General features: G+C 34.0%; 1 protein-coding gene across 2 annotated transcripts; it reads right to left on the reverse strand.

Annotated features, from left to right (window-relative positions):
* Nucleotides 1-2,240: 2,240 nt before the first annotated feature.
* LOC18592269 (Pleckstrin homology (PH) domain superfamily protein) lies at nucleotides 2,241-11,992 on the reverse strand. Of its 2 annotated transcripts, none has more exons than XM_007018899.3 (10): nucleotides 10,969-11,992; nucleotides 10,520-10,876; nucleotides 7,483-7,582; nucleotides 6,515-6,960; nucleotides 6,027-6,182; nucleotides 4,889-5,056; nucleotides 4,669-4,809; nucleotides 4,292-4,522; nucleotides 3,965-4,078; nucleotides 2,241-2,757 (listed from the first exon to the last, which is right to left on the reverse strand). In XM_007018899.3, exons 1-10 carry the CDS (start codon nucleotides 11,554-11,556, stop codon nucleotides 2,590-2,592), a joined length of 2,469 nt encoding a protein of 822 aa, XP_007018961.3. In that variant the 5' UTR covers nucleotides 11,557-11,992; the 3' UTR covers nucleotides 2,241-2,589. The 2 variants fall into 2 exon arrangements, with proteins under 2 accessions (XP_007018961.3, XP_007018960.3); XM_007018898.3 differs by having other exon boundaries at nucleotides 6,515-6,963.
* Between the last annotated feature and the right edge of the window lie 9,917 nt (nucleotides 11,993-21,909).

Genomic DNA, 21,909 nt, shown 5'->3' on the forward strand with positions numbered 1-21,909 from the left:
GAACTCTTCGGCAATCTAACATAGTAGTTCTATACCAGGAAAAAACAAAGAATATCTAAATCTAATTAATACCTGGCCTTGTGTAGTGGGGTTATCAGGTCATATTGTATAAGATTTTTAGTAAAAGAAATTAGAGAAAAAAAATTCCACCAATTATTTGGATATATATCTTAAAACGGCAGTTAGGTTACTGTATAAAAAGTGTTAGGAAGATTCTTTTTTGGGCTATTATTGAGTTAAGAAGACGATATTTTAATCCAAACTTAAAAATATTTTAGAGTTTAAGATAATGAAAGATTTCTAATGTTAAATCTCGAGATAAAAAAAATGAGATTAACGGATTTGAAAATGGTTATTTCTTATGTTGTATAGTTAAATAGTATAATCTAATGGATATTTATATTTAAAAAGATAAAAGATTTACGAGTGATTACATGCTGTTTTTTTATTTTTTATTTTGTAAGTCACAAGATAGAACTTAGTGAAGGTAATAAAAATTTGAGATATTGATGATATTTATAAAAAATAAAAATAATTATCTCTTATTATTATTATATCCTTCCAAGTGAGCCGCGACCAACTCAAAATACCATAGCTGTTCAAAATTCCAAAACCCATCTGCAAATCATGTTACTTTACACGTGATTGATGGAAAATCCAAAGAAGTGCATGTAAATGTATGTTTTGTATTTCATAGGAATGGGGTTCGGCTAGATGTTGATACCAGCACTGGACGGTCACTCAGTACTTGTCAGTGAAGAGCCCAACATGAGCGACCGACCCAGCCACCAAATGGCGAATGCTGAGTCGAAAAGCCACCCTACAATCTATGCTTACTGCCTGCACCCAACACTCAAAAGCTGATTCTATTTTTGGATTCATTTTTCTGTCTTTAAAATAGGAAAAAACCCAATTGACAAATTTTATTTATACGAACATAAAAAAGAAAAAGGGCAATATGAAGTCTGAGACGAGATGACGTAACAAAAACCGGCTCGCTCGTTTGCCGGATCCTTCAAGTAGCAGCTGAGGGAGTTTGTTTTAGAGGGATAAAACAACTGAAAAGGGAGAAGCACCAATCAAATCCAAAACGAAAATCGGATTCTCCAGACGTTTTTCTTCACATTGTTGGGCTAAGGGAACAGAGAGAGAAAGGGGGTCCCCTTGTCTTTTTCTTATGAAACGTGATTGAACGGTCAAGATTGATTGGACGGTTAGAGATCATGTTTTTGGATACGTTTGGTCACCCATCTGTCATCGTCTATCATTTGGTTTTTCTTTCTTTTTTTTTTTTAACGAAAGAAAAAAAAAATCAAGGAGCAAAGAACATGGCAGCAGAACAACAGCTGGGGATCTTCCTCTGTCAGGAATCAGAATACAAATCCCCATTGCGTCAGCATGTCAAAAAAGATTTGATGGGGTTTTAAAACTTTTAAAGCCTTGAGCTGAGCCCATGTATTTTCTACTAGCGGGGTCAAAAGACCTACTCTTTCATATATTACCATCCCTTTAGAATATGGTAGTAACAGAAACAGGGAGATTGATTCTGCACTCTGAAATTCTGGAAAAAGGAAATGAATAGGGAGGAAAATGCAGTATAAATTTATGATTTGGTGGAAGATTTGCTAGCTAGGCCCAGCTTAGTTATGTTTCGAAACTGAACAGCTGTTGGGTTTTCAGAAATCATTATCATGAGGATGGGCAATTCTTTCAAGTTTCCAAGACAGTGAACAACTTAGACCAAAGATTTAAGTTGATAAACATTGGGGCTGTCTGTGTTAATCCACAGGTTTCTGCGGGACATTCCATGAAAGGACAGGTCTCAGACCTGTATTGCTGCTAAAAAATTTGTTGTTTCTGTTTTTTTTTTTAATCAAGAAACAAGACATTAACCCCTGCACTCGGACTCTGTGCACTGTGCAATTCAATTCCTCCCCACTCAAGTCTCAACTACTAGTTTAGTTTTCTTTGCTGGATATTTTGATTCCACTCGACTGAACTTGAGCAATCTCAAGTTTAAACAGATTTTATTAATAGGCTTGTCCATAAATATTGATTAAGTCGGGGGATTATATATTTATGTAATAGAAAAACCCAAGAACATAAGAATGCAGAAGAATGGAAAAGAGTGGTATCAAAAATGAAAAATAAATCACCATCATAATCAAAAACCAAGAGTACCATATGCTATTGTTTTTTCTACCAATAAATGTCGGCGAAATGTACTTCGATGCTGAGGGTCATGACGAATGATTATGTTATCTCATTTAAACTTTACTTTAGAGAAAATTTTCTTGTATTCTCTATCAATACAAGTCTCTGTTTCTTTTTCTTTTTGTTTTTTTTGGTTACAATGAAAATTCCGCAATTGTAACCCAATTCTTGGGTCACACTCAAATCATCAGATATGAATTGAGAAGCAAGAGGATTGGGAAAACATTCTTCTTCTATTATTTTCTAAAACCCCTTTGAAACTACTTACATTGTTGTCATGGGTCATCCCAAACTCGTTGGCCCAGTGGATGTGTGCCCCATATCTCGTGAAAAAATTGAAAAAGAATCAAGAAGGAAAAGATAGGCAACTTGCACTTAGTCAAGGAGCTGATCAGAAGGGATTTGGCCAAAAATATCAGGACATGAATCCCACTTTCCCTGCTCTCTAGCCTCCCAATATCCACCAATATAACGGTATGTGTCACTGCCTTTGTCCTTTGCAAACCACCTTGGCTTCCAACCTCTCTCTTGCATCTTCCGAGCCTGAACCCCAATCCAAAATGTTACAATAAAAAACTATTTGATAAATCCTTTATAGCAATCAACAAAACAAGCACAGCTTTCTGCTAGACACCTCAGTAGGGTTTTCCTAATGGCCTAACTATAATTTACCTGCAATATATCTAAACGGATAACATGCATCATAGTAATGCTTCAAAACAAATTACAGTAGCAATAGTGCTTTAGATTTTGAACACTGTTTCGTTAATTTATAAATCGAGATACTGTTACCTGAATTCCAACACTAAATAGGAAAGTTACAGCAAGTAACCTAGTACTTCATTTGATCTTAGTGTGAGATTGCATTATTTAGCGGAAAACTACTGCTCAAAATGCACTTAGGTTGACTTCTAACTGTCTTGCTGCACAGATATGATCACAATAGTGTGATTTTCTTAGTAATCCACAACAAATGATTATCTAAATTGTTTTCATGTGCATAGTCTAGGATAAAATCTCTGCTTATGCACCTGCATACCTAAGATTGGAATAAAAAGTGATCCTACGACATGGTTACACCGTCCATGCTTAGTGAAACTTTACACTGATTGGCAGTCCTACTGACATCCTAGTTAGCAGTTGGGCCAGTTGCTAGATTAGTTATGAGACAACTTTCAAGAAGATGTCTTGCAAGCCATGATGGTTTCCAAAGATAATGTAGCGCACCGGTTTCTTAATGTATCAGGCTATTAAGTTCCAGAATATTGTGACATTATCAGAATTTCTTATTATAAATTTCACTTATTGGACACTACATGTTTGGCTCAGCTCATATATTCAGAACAGATTGAGAGAATTTAAATCATCAAACAGTGATATTATTCCTGCCGCTGCTATGCCTTCACATGCATCACTCATGGTTTATAATTTTAATGTACGTTATTAGTATTTACCACTTAGTTTTAAGAAGCTTTGGCATGTTCATGTCATTAACCTTTAATTCTCAACTAGGAGTCTAAAACTTGGAATGAGCAATATCAACTTTGGTTTGTGTATTTGCTTCATACTTTCCCAAAAGAACCAAACCAAGAAAACATTTCATTGTGATCTGTGTTCCTCACCAACCAACACATCCTCCACATGTTCATAATAAGTCAGTAGTTCTTTTAAACTCAAACTCATGCTTAGCCAATTTGTCCTATCAACACATGGAATGGACCACAAAGCAGAAATGAAACATAAAACTTACCTGCCGTTGTCGCTGCTCCAACCGCAACTTCTCTGAATTTGCCATTTCATACTCCCCATTTTCCAGATACCTTTGATCAGGTCTCAGCCTTGAATCTGTAGGAGGTAACTTTTCCTGCATACATAAGGAGATCCAAATGAATGTCTCAATTAATAACCCAAAAATGCAATGGAAACCAAACTGATATATATATATATGAAAGTCTGTGCATGCCTCCCTGTGCCTATGTAAGAAGTGACATAAATCAGAATGGAAGTTTCATACCACCAACTTAAGGCATTAGATGGGTACCGAGTTTAATCCAATCAAAACTACTATAATAATCACCTTCAGACCAGGTGTGAGCTCATTCAATGTGATGGCAAAACGAGTTAAGTTATATCTGGTGGCATATTTAGGAGGCTTGCTCCGCTTCCAAAGCAAACGGGATTCTGATAAAGACTCTTGACCTTTTCCCTTAGCAGAACAATCTCCATTCACATAATGCATGCTCTCATCCCATTTTCCAAATAAGGTAGCCACTGTCCTTCCATTCCTATCTTGTACTACACCGTGTACCTGAAGATCAAAAATGTTTTATAAACTGATTAATGTCGATGATGGTTGAAAAGAGGATAATCAAACAGTATTATAATTCCATGAAAATAAGAGTTGTTAATAAAACATTGAATAAAAAGATTATTTTGAGGAAGAAAAAAGATCACCTGGTGAGGGTTTCTGTCTATGATAGATTGCTCCTTGAATTTCAGCTTACATGAATATTCACGATTCCCCTCTATTCGCATGGTACCATAGTGATCGCAGTACAACTTTCCCAGTATGAGATTGTATATTGATGTTGTAACCTGGCAAAAGAAAGTCAATTTCCAAACTGGATACTACAGATACATATATATATTTCTTCTTTAACTGTAGGAGTTATACCTTACTCCACTGGAACACTTCTCCATCATCAAACTCCAAGGTCAAAACACCAACAGGATCCAGCTGAATTGAGCGACCCCAAAATTTGCTCTTTAAATTGCTATCACCCCACAATTTCCATCCTGTACCCTGACAGTGACATGCTACAATCATAGGATGATGACTGACCTGACACCAAAAACCTAATAGTTATTGGCAACTTCATAGGATGAACTCTGGAAAAAAAAATAGTAAGCAGTATGCTGTTCTTTTCCCAGTACCCAAACACTGTAACAGGTATCAATGCCTCTCCAATAAAAAGAGCCACTAGCTTTACTACTTCTTAAAACTTGCATGCATAAGTTAATGTTTTAAGATCATCTATCAATTATACTTGTTTCAAATTATGAGGTTCAGAGTCGTCAGCACACAGTCCTCTTTCCCTTCCCTCAGTAATTTGACAATTGTGAGGCTGACTCCAATGGATAGGAAGCCATTAGCTTCATTCATACTTAGGCACCCAAACAATATCATTTTGATTGACGATCTACCAACTGTGCTACCTTATTCCTTACCACCCTATTTATTTGGTCTGCTAAAGTTGAAGCAAAAAGATTTTCTAAAAGGTTTTCAACTAAGCGAACAGTTGTTTCAGTTTCAGCAAGTTTTTCTATGAGAATCTAAGACAAAAATAAAAAGGAAAAGAATGAGAAGAAGAAACAAAGAAAGGTAAGCCAAGAGAGGAAATCCTCTATCTGTCTTTTCTACGCACCAAAGGAGCAATAATGTACTAAATTTATAAAGATCTTGCAGTATGATACATCAATTTTGACATCAGGCATTGGAAAGTAGGTTGAATTTCACATCATTGTAATAACCAGGTGAACTGATTTTGCATAGAACGTAAAAGATAAAATGCAACATTCTTATGTCTGAGATTTACACGTGAAAAAGGTTTTAACTTTTGCGCATATTGAATTTGATGTTAAATCGATATTCTGAGTTGACCAGGTGAACCATGCACATTCTTCAGTCAAAACATTGACCACAGAAGCGATGTTGATATGCTTTGAAGATTGAATGACAATGTGTTGTAAATGAAAAAAAAAAACAAAAAGTAGACATAAAGGATAGACTGTCTCCTGAGTATAGAACAAACCTTCTCTGAGAAGAAGCGTACGCCTTTATCTGGGAAGTCAGCCTCATATGTTTCCCCCAATAATGGATTAAAGGGTTTGCAAATTCTTCCTTCTGTTGAAGAATATCCAGACACAGCAAATGCAGCCACATTAAGAATTCTCATGAGGCTATTGCCCTGCAAGTTTATGAGGGAAAATTCATCAGTTTCAGGGGAATCTTGACGAAAGATTCAGATTGTCAAAGTTTAAGAAGGAGTGAACTGCTATAAGCATTGCAACTAGTCTTTTGCAAGGTCAAGTATGCAGGCGTATGAAATAAATAAATAAATAGCCAAAACAGTTGTAAAAGAGAGAAAAGAGTAAAAAAAAACCAGACAAAGGCAAGATGTATAACTAGATTAAAGAAGGAAGTGGTATGGTGATACAGAAGTTGCAGAATAGAACAGCTTCATATTGCAACTAATGCTCTGTTTTCTCAAACAAAATAATATGGAGTTCTTAGACTTACCCTTATTCCCCATTCATGCGCACGGTCTAGCAGATATGAATATTCCAAATCCTCGAAGCACTTTTGAAGAGAAGAAAGAGGCTCATTGAAGTAAACAGGAAGACAAACTTTTGTAAGGTCTTTCCCAATATTATCCTTAATCATTGACCAAAGACTTACACCCTTCTCCTTTTCAACTGGGTCAGGCAACTTTTTCCGACGTTTAATGTAAGGAAAGTTACTTCCAACTGATTTGATGGAAGGATCGATGTCATCTTCAGAATCAAAAGCATTAAGACCATCATCATCTGAAGAGAAAGATGATGTCCGGAAATCAGATCCGTTGCTTTTGAAAGAACTTGATGATAAAAAGTCACGAGTATCAAAGAAAGTGTGGTCATCTTCATCAGTTTCTTCTTCAGCAGCATCAACTCTTTCATTATCATCATCTGAGTCGGTTACACTTCCTTCTGAGCATGAATTTAAAGCAAGCAAAAAGAAAAAAAAAATCAATGAAAGATAGTGATGCTATAGAAAACAATAAAACAATAACAGACTTGAATGCAAATGAAACCAAAGAAGTCAGCATAAGCAATATATATATATCCAAGTAATAACAAAGAAAAGGCACAAACATGAACCAACTAATATTTTAATAACATAAAATGATGTCCTTCATTCGAATTTAGGTTGGCAAGTGCAGTTTGCCAAGCAACAATCAAAAAATGTGAGCTATAAATAAAAACCACATCAAGATAATATATGAACCTCCCCTTAGCAAGTATTATAAGTTGTCTACATAAAACTATAGGTAATGCCTGGGAACATTTCTGATAGAACAAAAAAAATAACTTCCTGAACTAATAGAAAACTGTGAACACTGATCATAACCATCAGCCACATATCTCAGCATATAACAAACAGTCCAGCATAAATTAGCCTATGGAACCAACAGAGATAATAAATAGTTTTACTGCATAATATCTTACCACTAGACTTGTCTTGCCTTATTATGGATGAAGCCCCTTGATCAGTCAATTTGTTTTGGCTCTCGTCAACCACTGTATTCTCCAAATCAACTTTTTCTGTCTACAAAAAAATAAAAATAGCAGTTTCTTAGCAGAACATTGCAAAAAGAAGTAAACTTTGTTTCAGAAATTCATCTGTAGGGATAAGAGCAATTAATGACTGCAGTAAGTAGCTATAGTTCACTTTAAAGAAGTAAAAAAAAAAAAATCTGAATCACAGATAAAGCCCAGTGCTTTTTGTGCATGCATGTTGCTGTAGCAACAAAAGACAACGATTTTCACTATAGCAAATAGTAAAATGAAACTCGACCAGGTGTAACATAAGCCTTACAACTAGCAGGACTCTTAGATTCTAATGAATAATGATATAGCTTCAAAACCCAAGACAAAATCTACATATACCCCTCAACATGCTTATGACCATCAACTTGTAGTGTTGTCACCCTCTTGACAGGCAATTGATGCTTCATCCATTGCATAATACCAGATGCCCCAACTATAGGCCATACAACAACAGAATTGTAGAAATAGCAAAAGGGTACATTTAAGGCCTGCTTGCAATGCCTAGCTCATAACAAACTATCAAGAGTTAACCTTTTGTTAAGCATTAACTCAAAGGCCAAAGCTGAAGTTAGTAAGCTTCCAATTAACTAACACTATGTTTGGATAGAAGTTGATAAAAGAAAGGAAAAGGAGGGAACGGAGAGGTTTTTAAAGGAAATGAAAGGATATATGTTTCCCTTGTTTGAATTGATAAAAATGAGTAAGGGAAAGGGAGAGAAGGAATTATTAAAATCCCTTGTTTGATTAATGAGTGGAAAGGGAAGGAAATAGTACACCATAATGTATTTTGCAATTATATCCTTCTATATAAAATAACATCAATTCAATTATGTTAAGAAATTTATCTTTTCTTTTTTAAATTGTTTTCCTTTGCAATTTGTGAGCATTACCAATTATTTAGTTAAGAAAAAAAATTCAATTTTTTTCATGTCAAGAAACAAAAAGAAAAATCCACTCAAAGAAAGTATACATGTATAAAGCAGAGGTAAGAAAAAAAAAAGAAGGTAAAAGCAGAGAGAGGCAATGAAAAATTACAAGTTTACCAATATAAAATTAAAAAGTTGCAGGGGATGAGATCAAGGGAGAAAAAAAGGATAGCAATGACTAGCTAAGGTGTTAGGAAGCTTTTAAAGGTCGATTCCTTGGCATTAAATGTAAGTAATGAGGGTATACAGACTTTTCTTTATAAAAAATTTTCCTATCCCCTCCTTTCTCACAGATTTGGGAATAATATCTACTCCTTTTAAGGGAAAAGGGGGTTTTTGACAATCTCTTCTTTTCCATCCTTGTTTTTTAAAGTAACCCAAACAAGGAGAGGGGTTCCTACTTTCCCTCCCCGCCCCTCAATCGAAACATAGATTTAAGGTACACGCTTCTACTCTTCAACAGGGGCTGCAATGCACTGTTACTGAACAAGATGGTACAAAGGTTTCCTTATTCAGCTCCATTTTACCCCAAATGTACCACCAAGTTCAGGGAGAGAGAGCAAAAGGAGATTCTTTTCTTCTAAAAGGAAGGGCAAACCTACAAGACAAGTATACATGCAAGAAAATGGAAGTACTTAAAGCTGACCCTGGTGACTAGATATTTGAACATGCTGGCATTTCAAAGTAAAACCACATGAAAGGGCACTCCATAAAAGAGAGAAACTCTATCCTTAATCCCCCCACCAACTCACCAAAAACAAAAAGCCAGCAAGATATTCAAGCATTGGACATTTGCTGTGTACTTAATGCTACTTGGTCAGAAGAATACTCAGTTGTGATTAAGCATATGAACTGCTTCTCAAAGAACTTAAAAATTCTTCCATCGTGAAGCAAAAACTTTAGAGTACTTAATGGCTCGTACACAGCTTATGTCCTCTTCTCCCAGTAACCTGCCCCAAATATCACTGATCCAACCACCACCAGCACAACTGCTACTGTCACCACAATCAATGTCATCATCAAAATTGCTACAAGCCCCAAACAAATGTCTCACAATTATTGATATATATTTATCTTGAATTAACCACAATACCACTGATGTTTAAGTAACTACCTCAAAAGACAGAGACATATTAGATTAAACAGCTCTCAACTTCTATGACATAGAGTATAAGCAAGAGGCAATACTGGCAACAACAAAAAATAAAAAGGCATATTAACAGAGAGCTTCAAAATTACATATTGCCTTCAGTGGGAGATAAGTCAGGAAACTAAATTTTTATTTCCATTAAAATCAAAATTTCATTATAATATTCCCTCATCTAATAATTCAAACTAGCATTCAAAAGACATTTATGGTTAGACAAACACATAACCCTCAGTCATCTCTACATATCATATATTTCTGCAACTGCAACATTAGAAATGCATTTAAAAATTGTGAACAGATAGTTCGTTTACCAAAATTCTTCTATAAACATCAAAAGATGAAAACCAATGGCAACCCTTCATGGATATACACACTCTTTCTAGGTACCTATAAAGAAAAACTACCGGTCCTGGTCTCAACAATATCCAATCTGCCCATTGATGGATTTCAACAGTCAACCAGAATCAACACCAAGTGCTTCCTATATCTATCAAATAAATAAAAGAAAAGAAAATTAAATGGTAGATGACATAATCCTTCAAAATTACAAATACTTCTGAAATTTTATTTGAAATATTATTAAATGTGACCTCTGATTTATTGACCTAACATACAAATCCTACATCAACTAACCCTTCTCCGGTTAAAATTCAACAAATGCCAATCACGAAAATATACAATTACTATATCCTAAAAACCACACTCCTTCATAATTTCTATACAAAAGCATAAAATAAAAGAATAACGAATCAATATAATTGTTTCGAAACAATCAATCCATTTCAATTCAATCTTTTTTTTTTTGAATTGAATGATGATTGGCAGCAGCATATTGTTTTCAAATTTTGCTAGCATGTACCTCTAACTGACGCAAGGTATCGATGAGAAGCCACTGTTTCTGTTTAAGCAACAGCAGCTGGCTCTGCAACGCCGCGAATTCGCTCCTCATGATCTGTTCGCTATCTTGGATAGCCGATTCGCTTACCCCTTCCATCATCAGCCGTTGCCTCAACTTCTCCGTCGAAACCGCCACATTGTCCACCGGAGCCATGAGCTCGCTATTGGACATCCTAGGGAACATATCCTTAACCGCCTGAAGCGCCTCCATCCACGCCACCCGATCTTCCCGCGTCTCGGCTCGTAAATGAAGCCTCTTCGTTCCAGTGAAGATCGAGAATCTCTTATCATCTGATCTACTTTCCCTGATAGAGGAAACCTGAGAAAATTTCAAAAATCAAATCAAAATTGTTTTTCCTTTACCCTTTATCTATTTATTTATTTTTGGTTAATCATTTGTCTTATTTGGACCTTGAGGTGGACTTCACCGAAGGGTTTGCGACGGGTGAGGGGATGATGAGAAATGGAATTGCGATGGCGGGAGATAATACGGAAAGACTCTTCGCCGATAACTTTGGATCCTTTTTCCGTTTCTTGGCTAACAACGATTTTATCAGGTCCGTGGATTTTGTAATAAGATAAAACTCCGTCTTGCAAAACGAACCATCTGGGTCTCCAACCTTTCCCGTAATTCACCCATTTGTAAAGCACTCCCGATATCCCGTTCCCTACGATGTCGTTTATCTTCACATCTACTTGCGGCGGAGGAGCCGGAGCCGTAGCCGGCAGAGCGTCTCTTCCCAACAACATCCCGTTTCTCAGGCTCAGCCGATTCAAATCCATGCTATTACTACGATGATGGTGCGGATCATGGTTTTGATTGGAGTGGCACTGGATTTGGGCCGTCGATCGGGCCGAGTTGGATCTGGTGGCGGGAGCGGAAGAAGAAGTGGTCGTTATGGTTGTTACAGGAAGAGGAGGCATGGTGATGACGTGGTCGGGTAATGGTTTGACCGGGGAATGATCTGATACGGTGGAAACACAGCAAAAAGGATGCATAGAGGGAATTGGTTTTTTTTTTTTAATAAAGTGAAAGAATGGGAAGATTCCGGGATTGAGAAAAGCTGCCGTGGCGACGGAGCACGGCGGATGAAGTGAAACTTTTCATGCTTCTATCTTTTCCTCTTTTGAGTTTTTGGATTGGCGTTTTGAGAAAGAGAGAGCGGAGACTTCCCCTTTTTTTTTTTTTTTTTTTGCGTGAGAACAATTTGCGGAAGACGGTTACAAAATGATACTGAAAACGACAGCGTTTGTGGAAAGGAATGGCCGTTGCCGAGAAGCTCGGCGGAGTAACCCGACAGAGAATCCGGTGAGCGTGATTACTGGTTAGGTTGGGTAAAGACTCGCTCAACCAAGACGCAACAAATTCATTGATTTTTAAGCTAAAAACCAGAGGAAAATAAAAACTCGATAAGTAGTTTAAATATGAAGCGGTCGTTGGGGAAATATAAGTGCGGAAGATTTTACATTTTCATTTAAAATTTAAAAATCAAATAAAAGGGCTACTAGAAGGAGGGGTTTGATCGAATGTGGTAACAAGTAGGGGAAGGGGGAGCCGGCGGCGCATTGAGAGCAAGACAAGTGGATGGAAGATATGACGTACACGTGGCGAGAGATGACTGGTGGGGGAATATTGACGGGAACTGAGCTGAAAGTAGGCTTTTGAGGGTACTAAGAAGGGAAAAAAGATGGTCTGGCTTAAATAGATGAAGGTTCGGTTCCGGCTAATAATGAATTTGATACGTCGATCAAGGACGCTGATTGCTGCTGCATGACTACGCTGAGTGGTCCTGACTTTATGCTTCCTGCAGTAGTACACGATCCTTTTCACAATATATATGTATATATTCTTGGGTACTTCCTCCTTTTCTTCTCATTTTGTGAGGTAAACCTCCCCAAAGTCAAATCTTTAATTAACTACAACTCGATGTCAAGTTAATTACAATTTGTTGGGCTTGACAATAAGAGACTATTTCAAGCCAGACGTTAATTTAAAGATCATAAATTTGGTCATTCTTGCCAACTACCATATTGTTTAATTAGTAGCCATAATTTCCAAATAATAATTGCAATTTTAGTAGCCATCATGTTCATACTTTCCTTGTCCACCCATCGCTGGCATTGTAATTTTATTATAAAAAGAAACAAAAAAAAAAAAGAAGTTTGATTTTCCAAGGGCATTAGAATTTAACCCAAATAAATTCAAAGGATGTTGAAACAAAAGCAAAGCACCAATTCTTTTGAAATCTCATCAAGGTTGCATAGAAACTGTGGGGTTTGAATTTCAAATTGAGCACGTCCAATAACAGGTGGATTACAGTAGTTTAAAAACTACATGATTGGTGTTTTTTCGCATCTGCGTCAATATCTTGGCTGGACTGCAAATGAATACGGCCTCTCATTTGTGGAGGGCAGCTTTGGCTGAACATGAGACTGCTTCTGCTTGACCCACTCAAATAGGCACAAAACCACCACCCATTTCTGTCCAATCTTTTCTTTTTCTTTTTGAATATATATATATATCACTTGAGTGATGAGGTACATATTTGTTCCTCAAATATTTAATATTAATTTTCAATTTTTTGTATAGCTAGTCCATTCCTACAAATTTTAATTAAAAACATAATCAGTATTTTAAAAACGCAATAAGGGTATGACAATAAAGTTTAGAGCATATATCTCTCTTTAGAAACCTAGTATCTTCTAAAGGGCAATGTTATGTCATTAGCAATTTCACATCAATGCATAGTTAAGGTCATTTCATAGGGAAGTGTACTTCAACCTAAGGACTGAGACCTCGCATATGTACATGTCGAGGTTACTTTTGATTCATCAATGAGTTAAAAAGACAAGGATGCTTTAAATTCCTTACTCGATTCAATATTGGAAATAAGGATATAAACAAAATGTGAAATTCTCAAATAATTTAAACTGCTTTTAAAAAATATGATAAATCTTTAAATTTTAAAAAGTAAATTAAAATTCATAAGAAATTTATTTATTTACGTAGTCTTTATTCGATCTCTAAGTCTTGCATTAATGAAAGGTTTAATGTTTTTGAGGAAAAAGGATAGAGACATTATGCCTTGAATCAATTTACAAGATGTCCAAATTAAAAAATTGCCATCAGCATGGTATTCAAAGTCAAACAAACCTTATAATCGTACCAAGGGATGACAGTAAGCATACCAATCTTGTAAGGCTAAGCTCACCAACTATCAATGAGGCTAAATCTTATATATCGGATGCTTGAGTACAGATGTGCATGTGAGCTCGAGGCCATGATGTAATACATTGTTGGTCATGTGTGCCCATTTTAGATTTGGAAGAGGAACTATTAATAGTAAACTATATAGTTAACTTATTCTTTATCCGCAGCTCCCCTTATTTGCTTCGTTGATTCATTTCAATTTTTCAAGAGTGCCATTTAACAATGCATTAAGATTTAACTTAATTCACAAAAACCCACAAAAATTAAAAATGAAATTGCTACAAAAGAATCTCATTGGGCTCCACCTTTTGGAATTGCATTGTCTACTTTGCAAGTTAAGCAAAACAGGGATTAGGACCCACTAGACATGCTTGATATCCAAGGGAAATTTCTCTTTAAAAAAAAAAAATTATTAAAAAACAAAAAAGCCCAAAAGTTTGGCCCACCATGTTAAGCTGCTTACGTGGCAGTGTAGAATAAGGCAAAAGAGCGGAACTTTCGGGGAGGATAAATTACATAACAGTTCGCAGTAGAAAATCGAATTCGAATTGTCATACTCAAAAGAACACACACCGAAAAAAAGAGAGTCAAAATAAACGCGAGGCGGAGTAACGCGTGGCTGTGTCCCTCTTTGATTGCAATGACTTCACGGCGCTCCACGTCAGGTGCTGCTCTTATAATATGTCGTCACCAAGGTTTATCAACTTTTTAGCGGAAACGGGAAACGGAGAGAATGTTCTTCTCTGCTTTCACCTGTAGGACTGTACGGGGGGGCTATGGCGAAAATGGCAGTACCAGTTAGGGTAGGATGCCCTAAGAGGAGGCTTTATAAGGCCCAGAATTTTTGTTATTTTTTTAAATTTTTGTTCTTTTCTGTTTGTTTTGAGTCTAGCGACTTGCCCGTACTCTTTTTTGTCTCTTTCTGCTTCTCTCTTCGGAAATTTTCCCTCTCAATCTTTTTTTATTTTTTTATAATTTAGCAAAAAGTTATCGGGTTTGAAAGGTTTGGCGTTGCCCCACGACACTCGGGGCTTCTCTCGGTTTTAGCCGCTGTAAGCACAATTGCACTGAGACAGCAATCCAACTTCCATTTACATTACAGCTTTTACGAATAGGCGAACAGCTAGCTGTTGCAACGTGTTGAATGCATAGCTGATGCCTTTTCGTTTTGTTTCGGCTGATCTAGCCGTTGCCTTTCACTCGGTGGTTTGTTTGTTGTAGTCTTGGATTCCATATTTTATAAGTTTATAATCACTTACATTAACTTTTCCCACTAATTTATTTAGTCTAATATTTTATTTTACCTTATTCTATTTATAATTCAAAGTTTGCCTCATAATACAATATTAAGATTTTTTTTCTTGTTCTTTTACTCATAAAATATTTTTACCTGTTTTTCAAAGGTAAAAAATAATTAAAATTATAAAATTTTCTTTGCTATTTTCTTGTATATGCAAACAAATTAAGGAATCTTATTTTCCTTTCCCTTAATTTTTTTTATATTTTTTCTCTCAAATTTTTCTTGAACCAAACAAGGCTTTAAATTAATGTCATAAATTTTATTTTAATAAAAAATTTATATAGGTATTTGGATATCATAAACATTTCTTTTTAAGCTTGAATATCATAATTAAACGTGATATGAAGGTTCATAAACTTCAAAGAGATATGTTTGACAAATGTGTTCGATCGCCAAATCGTCTATTCAATATTATCTTAAAAAAATTAGTACTGTTGCTTTATTTTTCTTAGACAACTTTGCTTGCGACAAAGGAAGTTTAAGATAATAGTAGGCTTAGTAAACATTGTATCAAGTTTGACCAAAAAAAAAAAGAAGAAGAAAAGTCTATGGAATTAGTCCTACTCAATGACTATCATTATCTAATGATTGTTGAAGCAAGAAAATTTTAAAGCAATGGGATGAGAGGGTTTTAGCATTTGGTAGACAAGGTGAGCTCATAATACATATCCAACCAATAATGTAATTATATACGCATGTTACGTATTGAAATAAATAAAATTTAAGTAAATTTATAAATTATGAACTCACATTTTCAACTTAAATAATATACATGATAAATAATAAAATATTTTTATTTATATATTCAAGACTTATCTTATTTATTATTGATGTAGGATCTGTTACACGCGTGCAAACATGTTTATGTGTGTGTCATGAGAAGAAAAATTTTAAATTAAAATTGCGTTAATTTTTTTATTAAATTATAAAAATAAGTAATTAATAAGGTTCACTTAAAAGAGTCATTTTAGCAAAACAAATGAACAGAAACTAGGAAGAAGCCATCATTTGTGACCCAATTAGGTAAAATAAATGACTACTGATTAATATGCAAGGAACTTATCCACCTATGTTGAAAATTTAGTGTAAATGAAACAACCGAGATAAGACCTTGAAACCAGGAAGCTTAATGAACTTTTCCGATCTAGTACTATTGTAAAACAAGACAAACAATGATCGGTACTATTGAGAAATTAATAAAACTATAACATTTGAAAAGCATTTGGAATGTGTATAAATTCTAAATTGGTACATATTCGAATAATTGCGTGGATGCAACAACTAAGACCCTGTTTAGGATATATAAGCTTCGATCAGTTCCAACCACCAAAGTGGAAAGCAATTCGATCTGTACATGTATTAGGTATTGGAATATTTGCAGACACCCTTTATTTTATTTTTTTGCAGTTATTCACAAATGTCACAGGCCACAACTAGAGAAGTCGTGTATAATTTTATATACACTAAAATTTATTATAGTTATAGATTAATTCTCATGTTAAATTAATTTGGAGAGTTTTGACTTATAATATCAAACTTCATTATGAATGAAAGGTTTAACTGTATTTAAATATTTAATTTAGTGATTGGTGTATGTTTATCTTGTTCAACAAATATAATATTCAAATTAAAACAAAGTTTCAACTTAACTAGCTGATCACGTTTCTTTTCGTGTTTATTTGCCTCCACTGCATAGGATTACCCCCAAATCATTCTCCAACTAAGAAAGGTCGTGGAAATTAACGTCCTAGTGCTTTTATTTAGTGGGAGACTTTGAGCTCAAGGTTGATGCTGTGGTGATGATTCTTTTATGCCGCTGTGCGTCTGCATCTGATTGGTAGACTTATTTCGGTATTTCTATAATTGGTATCAACTGCAGATTAATGAATGAGATTTGTCTTCGTGGAAAAGTGGCAATTAGGACAAACAGTGGGAACAACCGCGATAAGTTTCTATCAAAAACAAAAGAAAAAACCCATGATAAGTCTCCCATTTTGGATAGGACCAAATACTCCCAATGTGAAAAGTCTCCTTTAGACCATGTGTAAAGTCTGCTACTTATTTGCTGGTTATTCCAACAAATATTGTTCTTGATTTCAATTCTTCTGAGGTACCAACGTTTCAACGCAACTTGTTATTGTGTAAAAGAAGAACCAAACTTCCAATTAACGATCAAGATTAGATTAAACGTGATAAATTAACAGCATCCGATACGAACAAAATAAGTTGGCAAAAAGAATTTTTAATTATTATCATCAAGTGAGCATTGATTAATTAATAGAATGAAACATTGTAGCATACGTTTTAATGTGCACAATATGCTAGTTTAAATCATAAAGAATATTAATTTAAGCAAATTTGTTGAAATCTTTAAATTGGTATACTGATATCAAAAGGTCACAAAAAGTATAATATTAAACAATTAATATTGAAGTGTCATATAAAAACAAGAAGACAAATTAATAAAGGCTTACGCATTTGCTAGAAAGAATAAGGAATCTCCTTTTTAAACGATCCAATGATTTTTCATAGATAATTAGAATTTTAGCAATATTTTTAACCGAAACCATAAGGAATATTATTTTTGAAATACGCATAAGTTTTTTTTTTTTAATTTTTATTATTACTGTGTCATTTTCCACTACACGTGTTGAACCGTCGCTTTTTCTTTCGCTGTACAACTAGACGACGACGCACTGATTGTTAACGTGTACCGGAACACAGAGGATCACGGATAAACCGCGTTTTCTTGTTTTATTTGTCTACGTGTTTTTACGTGAGTTTTGGGGTTTTGACCGGAGGACAGTCAAAAAAGTGGCAGATGCTGATCTGGATAACACGTGGACGGCATTCACGAAATCATGATGGCGTCTGGTACCCAATAACTACTATGAACCGTCGTCGTGAACTGTAGTATACAACTTGGCTTTTCTGAATGCCTGATCACAGCGTCTGGTGCTCTGTGTTGTCGGCACTGGTACGGTGATTGTGTCGTTTGGAGGTGTACTGTGTACTTCCTCCTCAATGATCAAATGGTTAATTTCCTTCACCAGCCACCGTTGCTTCCACACTACTGTTTCCCCAGTGTCAAACAAATTTTCAAGACTTTCCATGTTCCTTGTTAGGCTATATCGAGGAACAGATGCCCCTCACTCCTCTTTAGATGTAGAGTTTCGGTTTTTAAATTTAAAACGTTCGAAGGTATCACCGTATAATACCTTATAATGAAATGGGTTTTTGTATTTCACCTTAATAAATACGATAATATTATCACGTCAAATAGGAACATAGATGAATAAATAAATAAATCAATAATATATAATTAAAAAAAATTTAATATAAAGTTGAAAGAAAGCTATATATGTAATCTTAAAACTTGTGAACTTTAAAAGCTTTTTTTATTGAAATAATGCTTGATTAATGATTTTTAGGATGTAATATTTTTAAAAAATTTAAATTATTTTAAAATTTTAAATAAATATTTATTTTTTTATTAAATTCAATTAAATTTTTATACTTTTATTTTGAATCAAATAAACTTTTTATTATTAACAGTTGATTAATTATAATTAATTCAAATATTATTTATTATTTTATATTATATGATAATAACGTGACATATTGACATGTTAATATTATCACATGACATTTTTCACTTTTCATGTCAATGTTGCGTGGAGGTAAAATGATAAATAACGCTAAGTATATGTTCTTATTTAATTTAAAAAAAACAAATAAAATTTATTGAATTTAATAGAAAAATAAAAATTTATTTCAACTTTTTTAAATAGTTAAAAAACTTTGATAAATAAAAAAGAGATAAAAAAAAGACGACAATTGCTTTATTTTGGCAAGTTCATCATGACGATAAGAGAACAAGTTCACCATGATGTGTCGTGGCAGCACGAAAATGCATGCATACGTCTTTATTTCTTTAATTAGGTTTTTGTTGATACCTTAATGACGACCCAAATAATTAAGAAACTAGATATAAAAACTAAGGGTAGATTGTTTAATTAATTGCTTATCCAATACAGATAATTGAGGCATCAAAGATTAATGATTAAAATAGTATACTCTTTTTGACAACATTTTCTCCCAATGGAGAGACTAGATAATAGTCAATTCTTATTTATTGCACGAGATTGAAGATTTTGTCTCTTCATTTACAAAGTTTGCCTCCAACATTTTATAACAATAAAAGGTACAATGATGGAGATATGGGTAAATATTATGTTCCAAAAAGATTATAATTGGATTAGCTTTTTATTTTTAAATAAAAAATGAAATCAGCAGCCATCATCTTTATTTATTTAATTACTTTTGAGATATTGTCACAGGCATTCCAAGATTCATTATTGCTTTGGTAATGTATTCTCAAAAGATAACAAATTATTCAAATATGTCATCCACAACTCCAACGTATCTATACTTGTGGTTTTGTGCACGTATTCTATGGCTTTTATAAATGAAATCAATTTTTGTGAGCAAAGTTCATGCTGGTCGATTAAAAATTGATGAAGAATCTTCAAACTTTCGAGCACATTATTCTTTTTTTTTTCTCTTTTGTTACGCATATTAATTGATCTAACGTTTAAAGTATGTTTTGAATTTTCTATCTTTGGCCAATTTTCGTAGATTTTGATATGAGAATTGAAAGTTTGAAATCTAATTCATTGAGTATGATTTATGAACTACATATATACATTTTGAGTGACGTAGAAATATCTTTTGAATGATACATATTGAGGTTATTTGTTGCAGTGTAATAGTACATGATTAAAAAAAACACTAAATCATTATCAAAATCGTAAGATTATCATCTAAACTTGACTCGTTTAGATTTCAAGTGATTTGAGGTGAAATTTATATGAAAATCCATTAAATCTTAGTATTCTCATTTACACCAAACAAAAAACAAAACCCTAAGATGATTAAAAATAATTTTTTAAAAATTTTAAAAGATAAGATGTAAAATTTTGGAATTCTAAACTTTTCAAAAAATATATATATATTAAAAAATTTTAATACCAAACGATAATAATAAAAAAAATTAAATAAGAGACACAAATATAAAGAAACAAAAATAGTAAATATGAATAGGAGTAGTGATTAAATGGAAAAAGAAGAAAAAAGAGGTAGGATGTTGTCCCAAAATTAATCACGAAACATGACATGATGCACCATCCACTTTTTTTTTTTTTTAATCTTTTTTGATCATTAGTTTGATGCCGATGCGATCATCTCTTTGACCAAACCCTTCCCCACTCCCTAGTCCCTCCCGCTCATCACAGTTCAATTATTCCTCTAGCCTCCTTTCTTCGTTGGAAGAAGAAAAGAGAGAGAGAGAGAGAGAGAGACAGAAAATCTGTGCATGCGTGCTCCATCGCACGCAAATTCATAAGGATTTGGACAGAGAAAGAGAGCAGAGTGTTTTTTTTTTTGTTTTTAAAAGTAAAATGGGGTGTGACTGGGCACAGTATTTGCATTTCCCATTCTTATTCTTTTATCATTGGGTAAGTTCATGCATTTTCCTCGACTTTTCATCATTGCACTTCCATTATCCCACGTAAACCTTTGTTGTCAAACCCAAGTCAATTGGGATTGTTCAATTTTTTATTTAGAATTATATAAAAAATTTATTAAAAATAATCATATAAAATTATATATAATAATAAAAAATTAAATAAATTAAATAAATTAAATAACCCAAGTCAATTGGAGGTTTTTTTTATATAAATTAAACAAATTAATTAAAAATTTTAAATCTATAAGATATGATAAATCATTTAAAAGTTTATATACATGATATGTGTAATCATGTTAAGAATATCTCAATAATCATATCGACAATGATATTTAAGACTTTTACCAAACACTTTAATCATTGAAACTTGTAGACCATAACAAAAGTTATATATATTTTTGTATTTACTCTAATTTATGGTGTTCAGTACAGTAAATGTGCATATTCAACTTTAGATGTGAGCAAATATCAAGGAGAGAATGATCAAATAAGTCCAATCATCTGTCATGCTTTATGGTGATAAAAGTGTAAAGAATCCTAAAAAATAAAGGGTCTTGACTCTAATTACCCCATGCCACTAGGTTGGGTCAAAAAGAACTTGGTACTTATAGCTTGATATCCATGCATTTCTTTCTTTGGCAACATTTGAAACAAAGTTAGGTAATAATTATTAAGAAGATTAAGAAGAACAATAACCGTTAGATCAAACTTGAACTAATCCATAATGTGAATGCCATATTTGGTATTGGTGTGTAGTGTTACAAGTAATGTAAAATGTGAAAGGAAAGAGCTTTGATTTCTATCTATGATACTCCCATATTGCAGCATCTTTTTTACTAGGTGTAGCCCACTCTTTTCCAACCTTATTATTCCATGCTCTAAGGTCTAAAGCTATGTTTGGGTCCACCATGGGAGCTCACCATGTGATTGCCTAAAGAATGTTTGACTGGTCTTGTTCCTTTCTTCAGCAGCAGAGAAAGATCCATGGTTAATTCGTACCACATTTTTTTTTTCTGAGGCTCAACTTCTCTGTTACTTTCTCCTTCTCCAATCCCCATTTTGTTTTTCCCGCTGGTTGTTTATTCTTTTCAGTACATTCTGAAGCATGATTATTATCATTATGATAATTAATCTGTTGAGTCTTGACCCAATCCATCTCACTTTACCTTTATTAATTAGAGTAGTGTTCACCGATTAAGTGCCTTTCTTCTCTATAATCCTTTTTCACTTTCTGGCAAAACAAATTTAGAATTGTATGCTAAAAGCCTTTTCATCTCTATCAATACATAGCATGACAAAACCAAAGGATGTTAA

This window comes from Theobroma cacao, chromosome 8 (assembly GCF_053813885.1).
Source record: "Theobroma cacao isolate CCN51 chromosome 8, ASM5381388v1, whole genome shotgun sequence".
Classification (NCBI taxonomy): domain Eukaryota; kingdom Viridiplantae; phylum Streptophyta; class Magnoliopsida; order Malvales; family Malvaceae; genus Theobroma; species Theobroma cacao.

What these genes read in the sequence shown, in the direction of transcription:
- LOC18592269 (XM_007018898.3), bottom strand. Translation starts at nt 11,556, where the DNA reads ATGCATCCTTTTTGCTGTGTTTCCACCGTATCAGATCATTCCCCGGTC. An exon ending in ATACCTTGCGTCAGTTAGAG is followed by an intron (nt 7,583 to 10,519) that starts GTACATGCTAGC and finishes ATTTTTTTGTAG; the next exon opens with ACAGAAAAAGTTGATTTGGA. An exon ending in CGCATGAATGGGGAATAAGG is followed by an intron (nt 6,183 to 6,514) that starts GTAAGTCTAAGA and finishes ATAAACTTGCAG; the next exon opens with GGCAATAGCCTCATGAGAAT.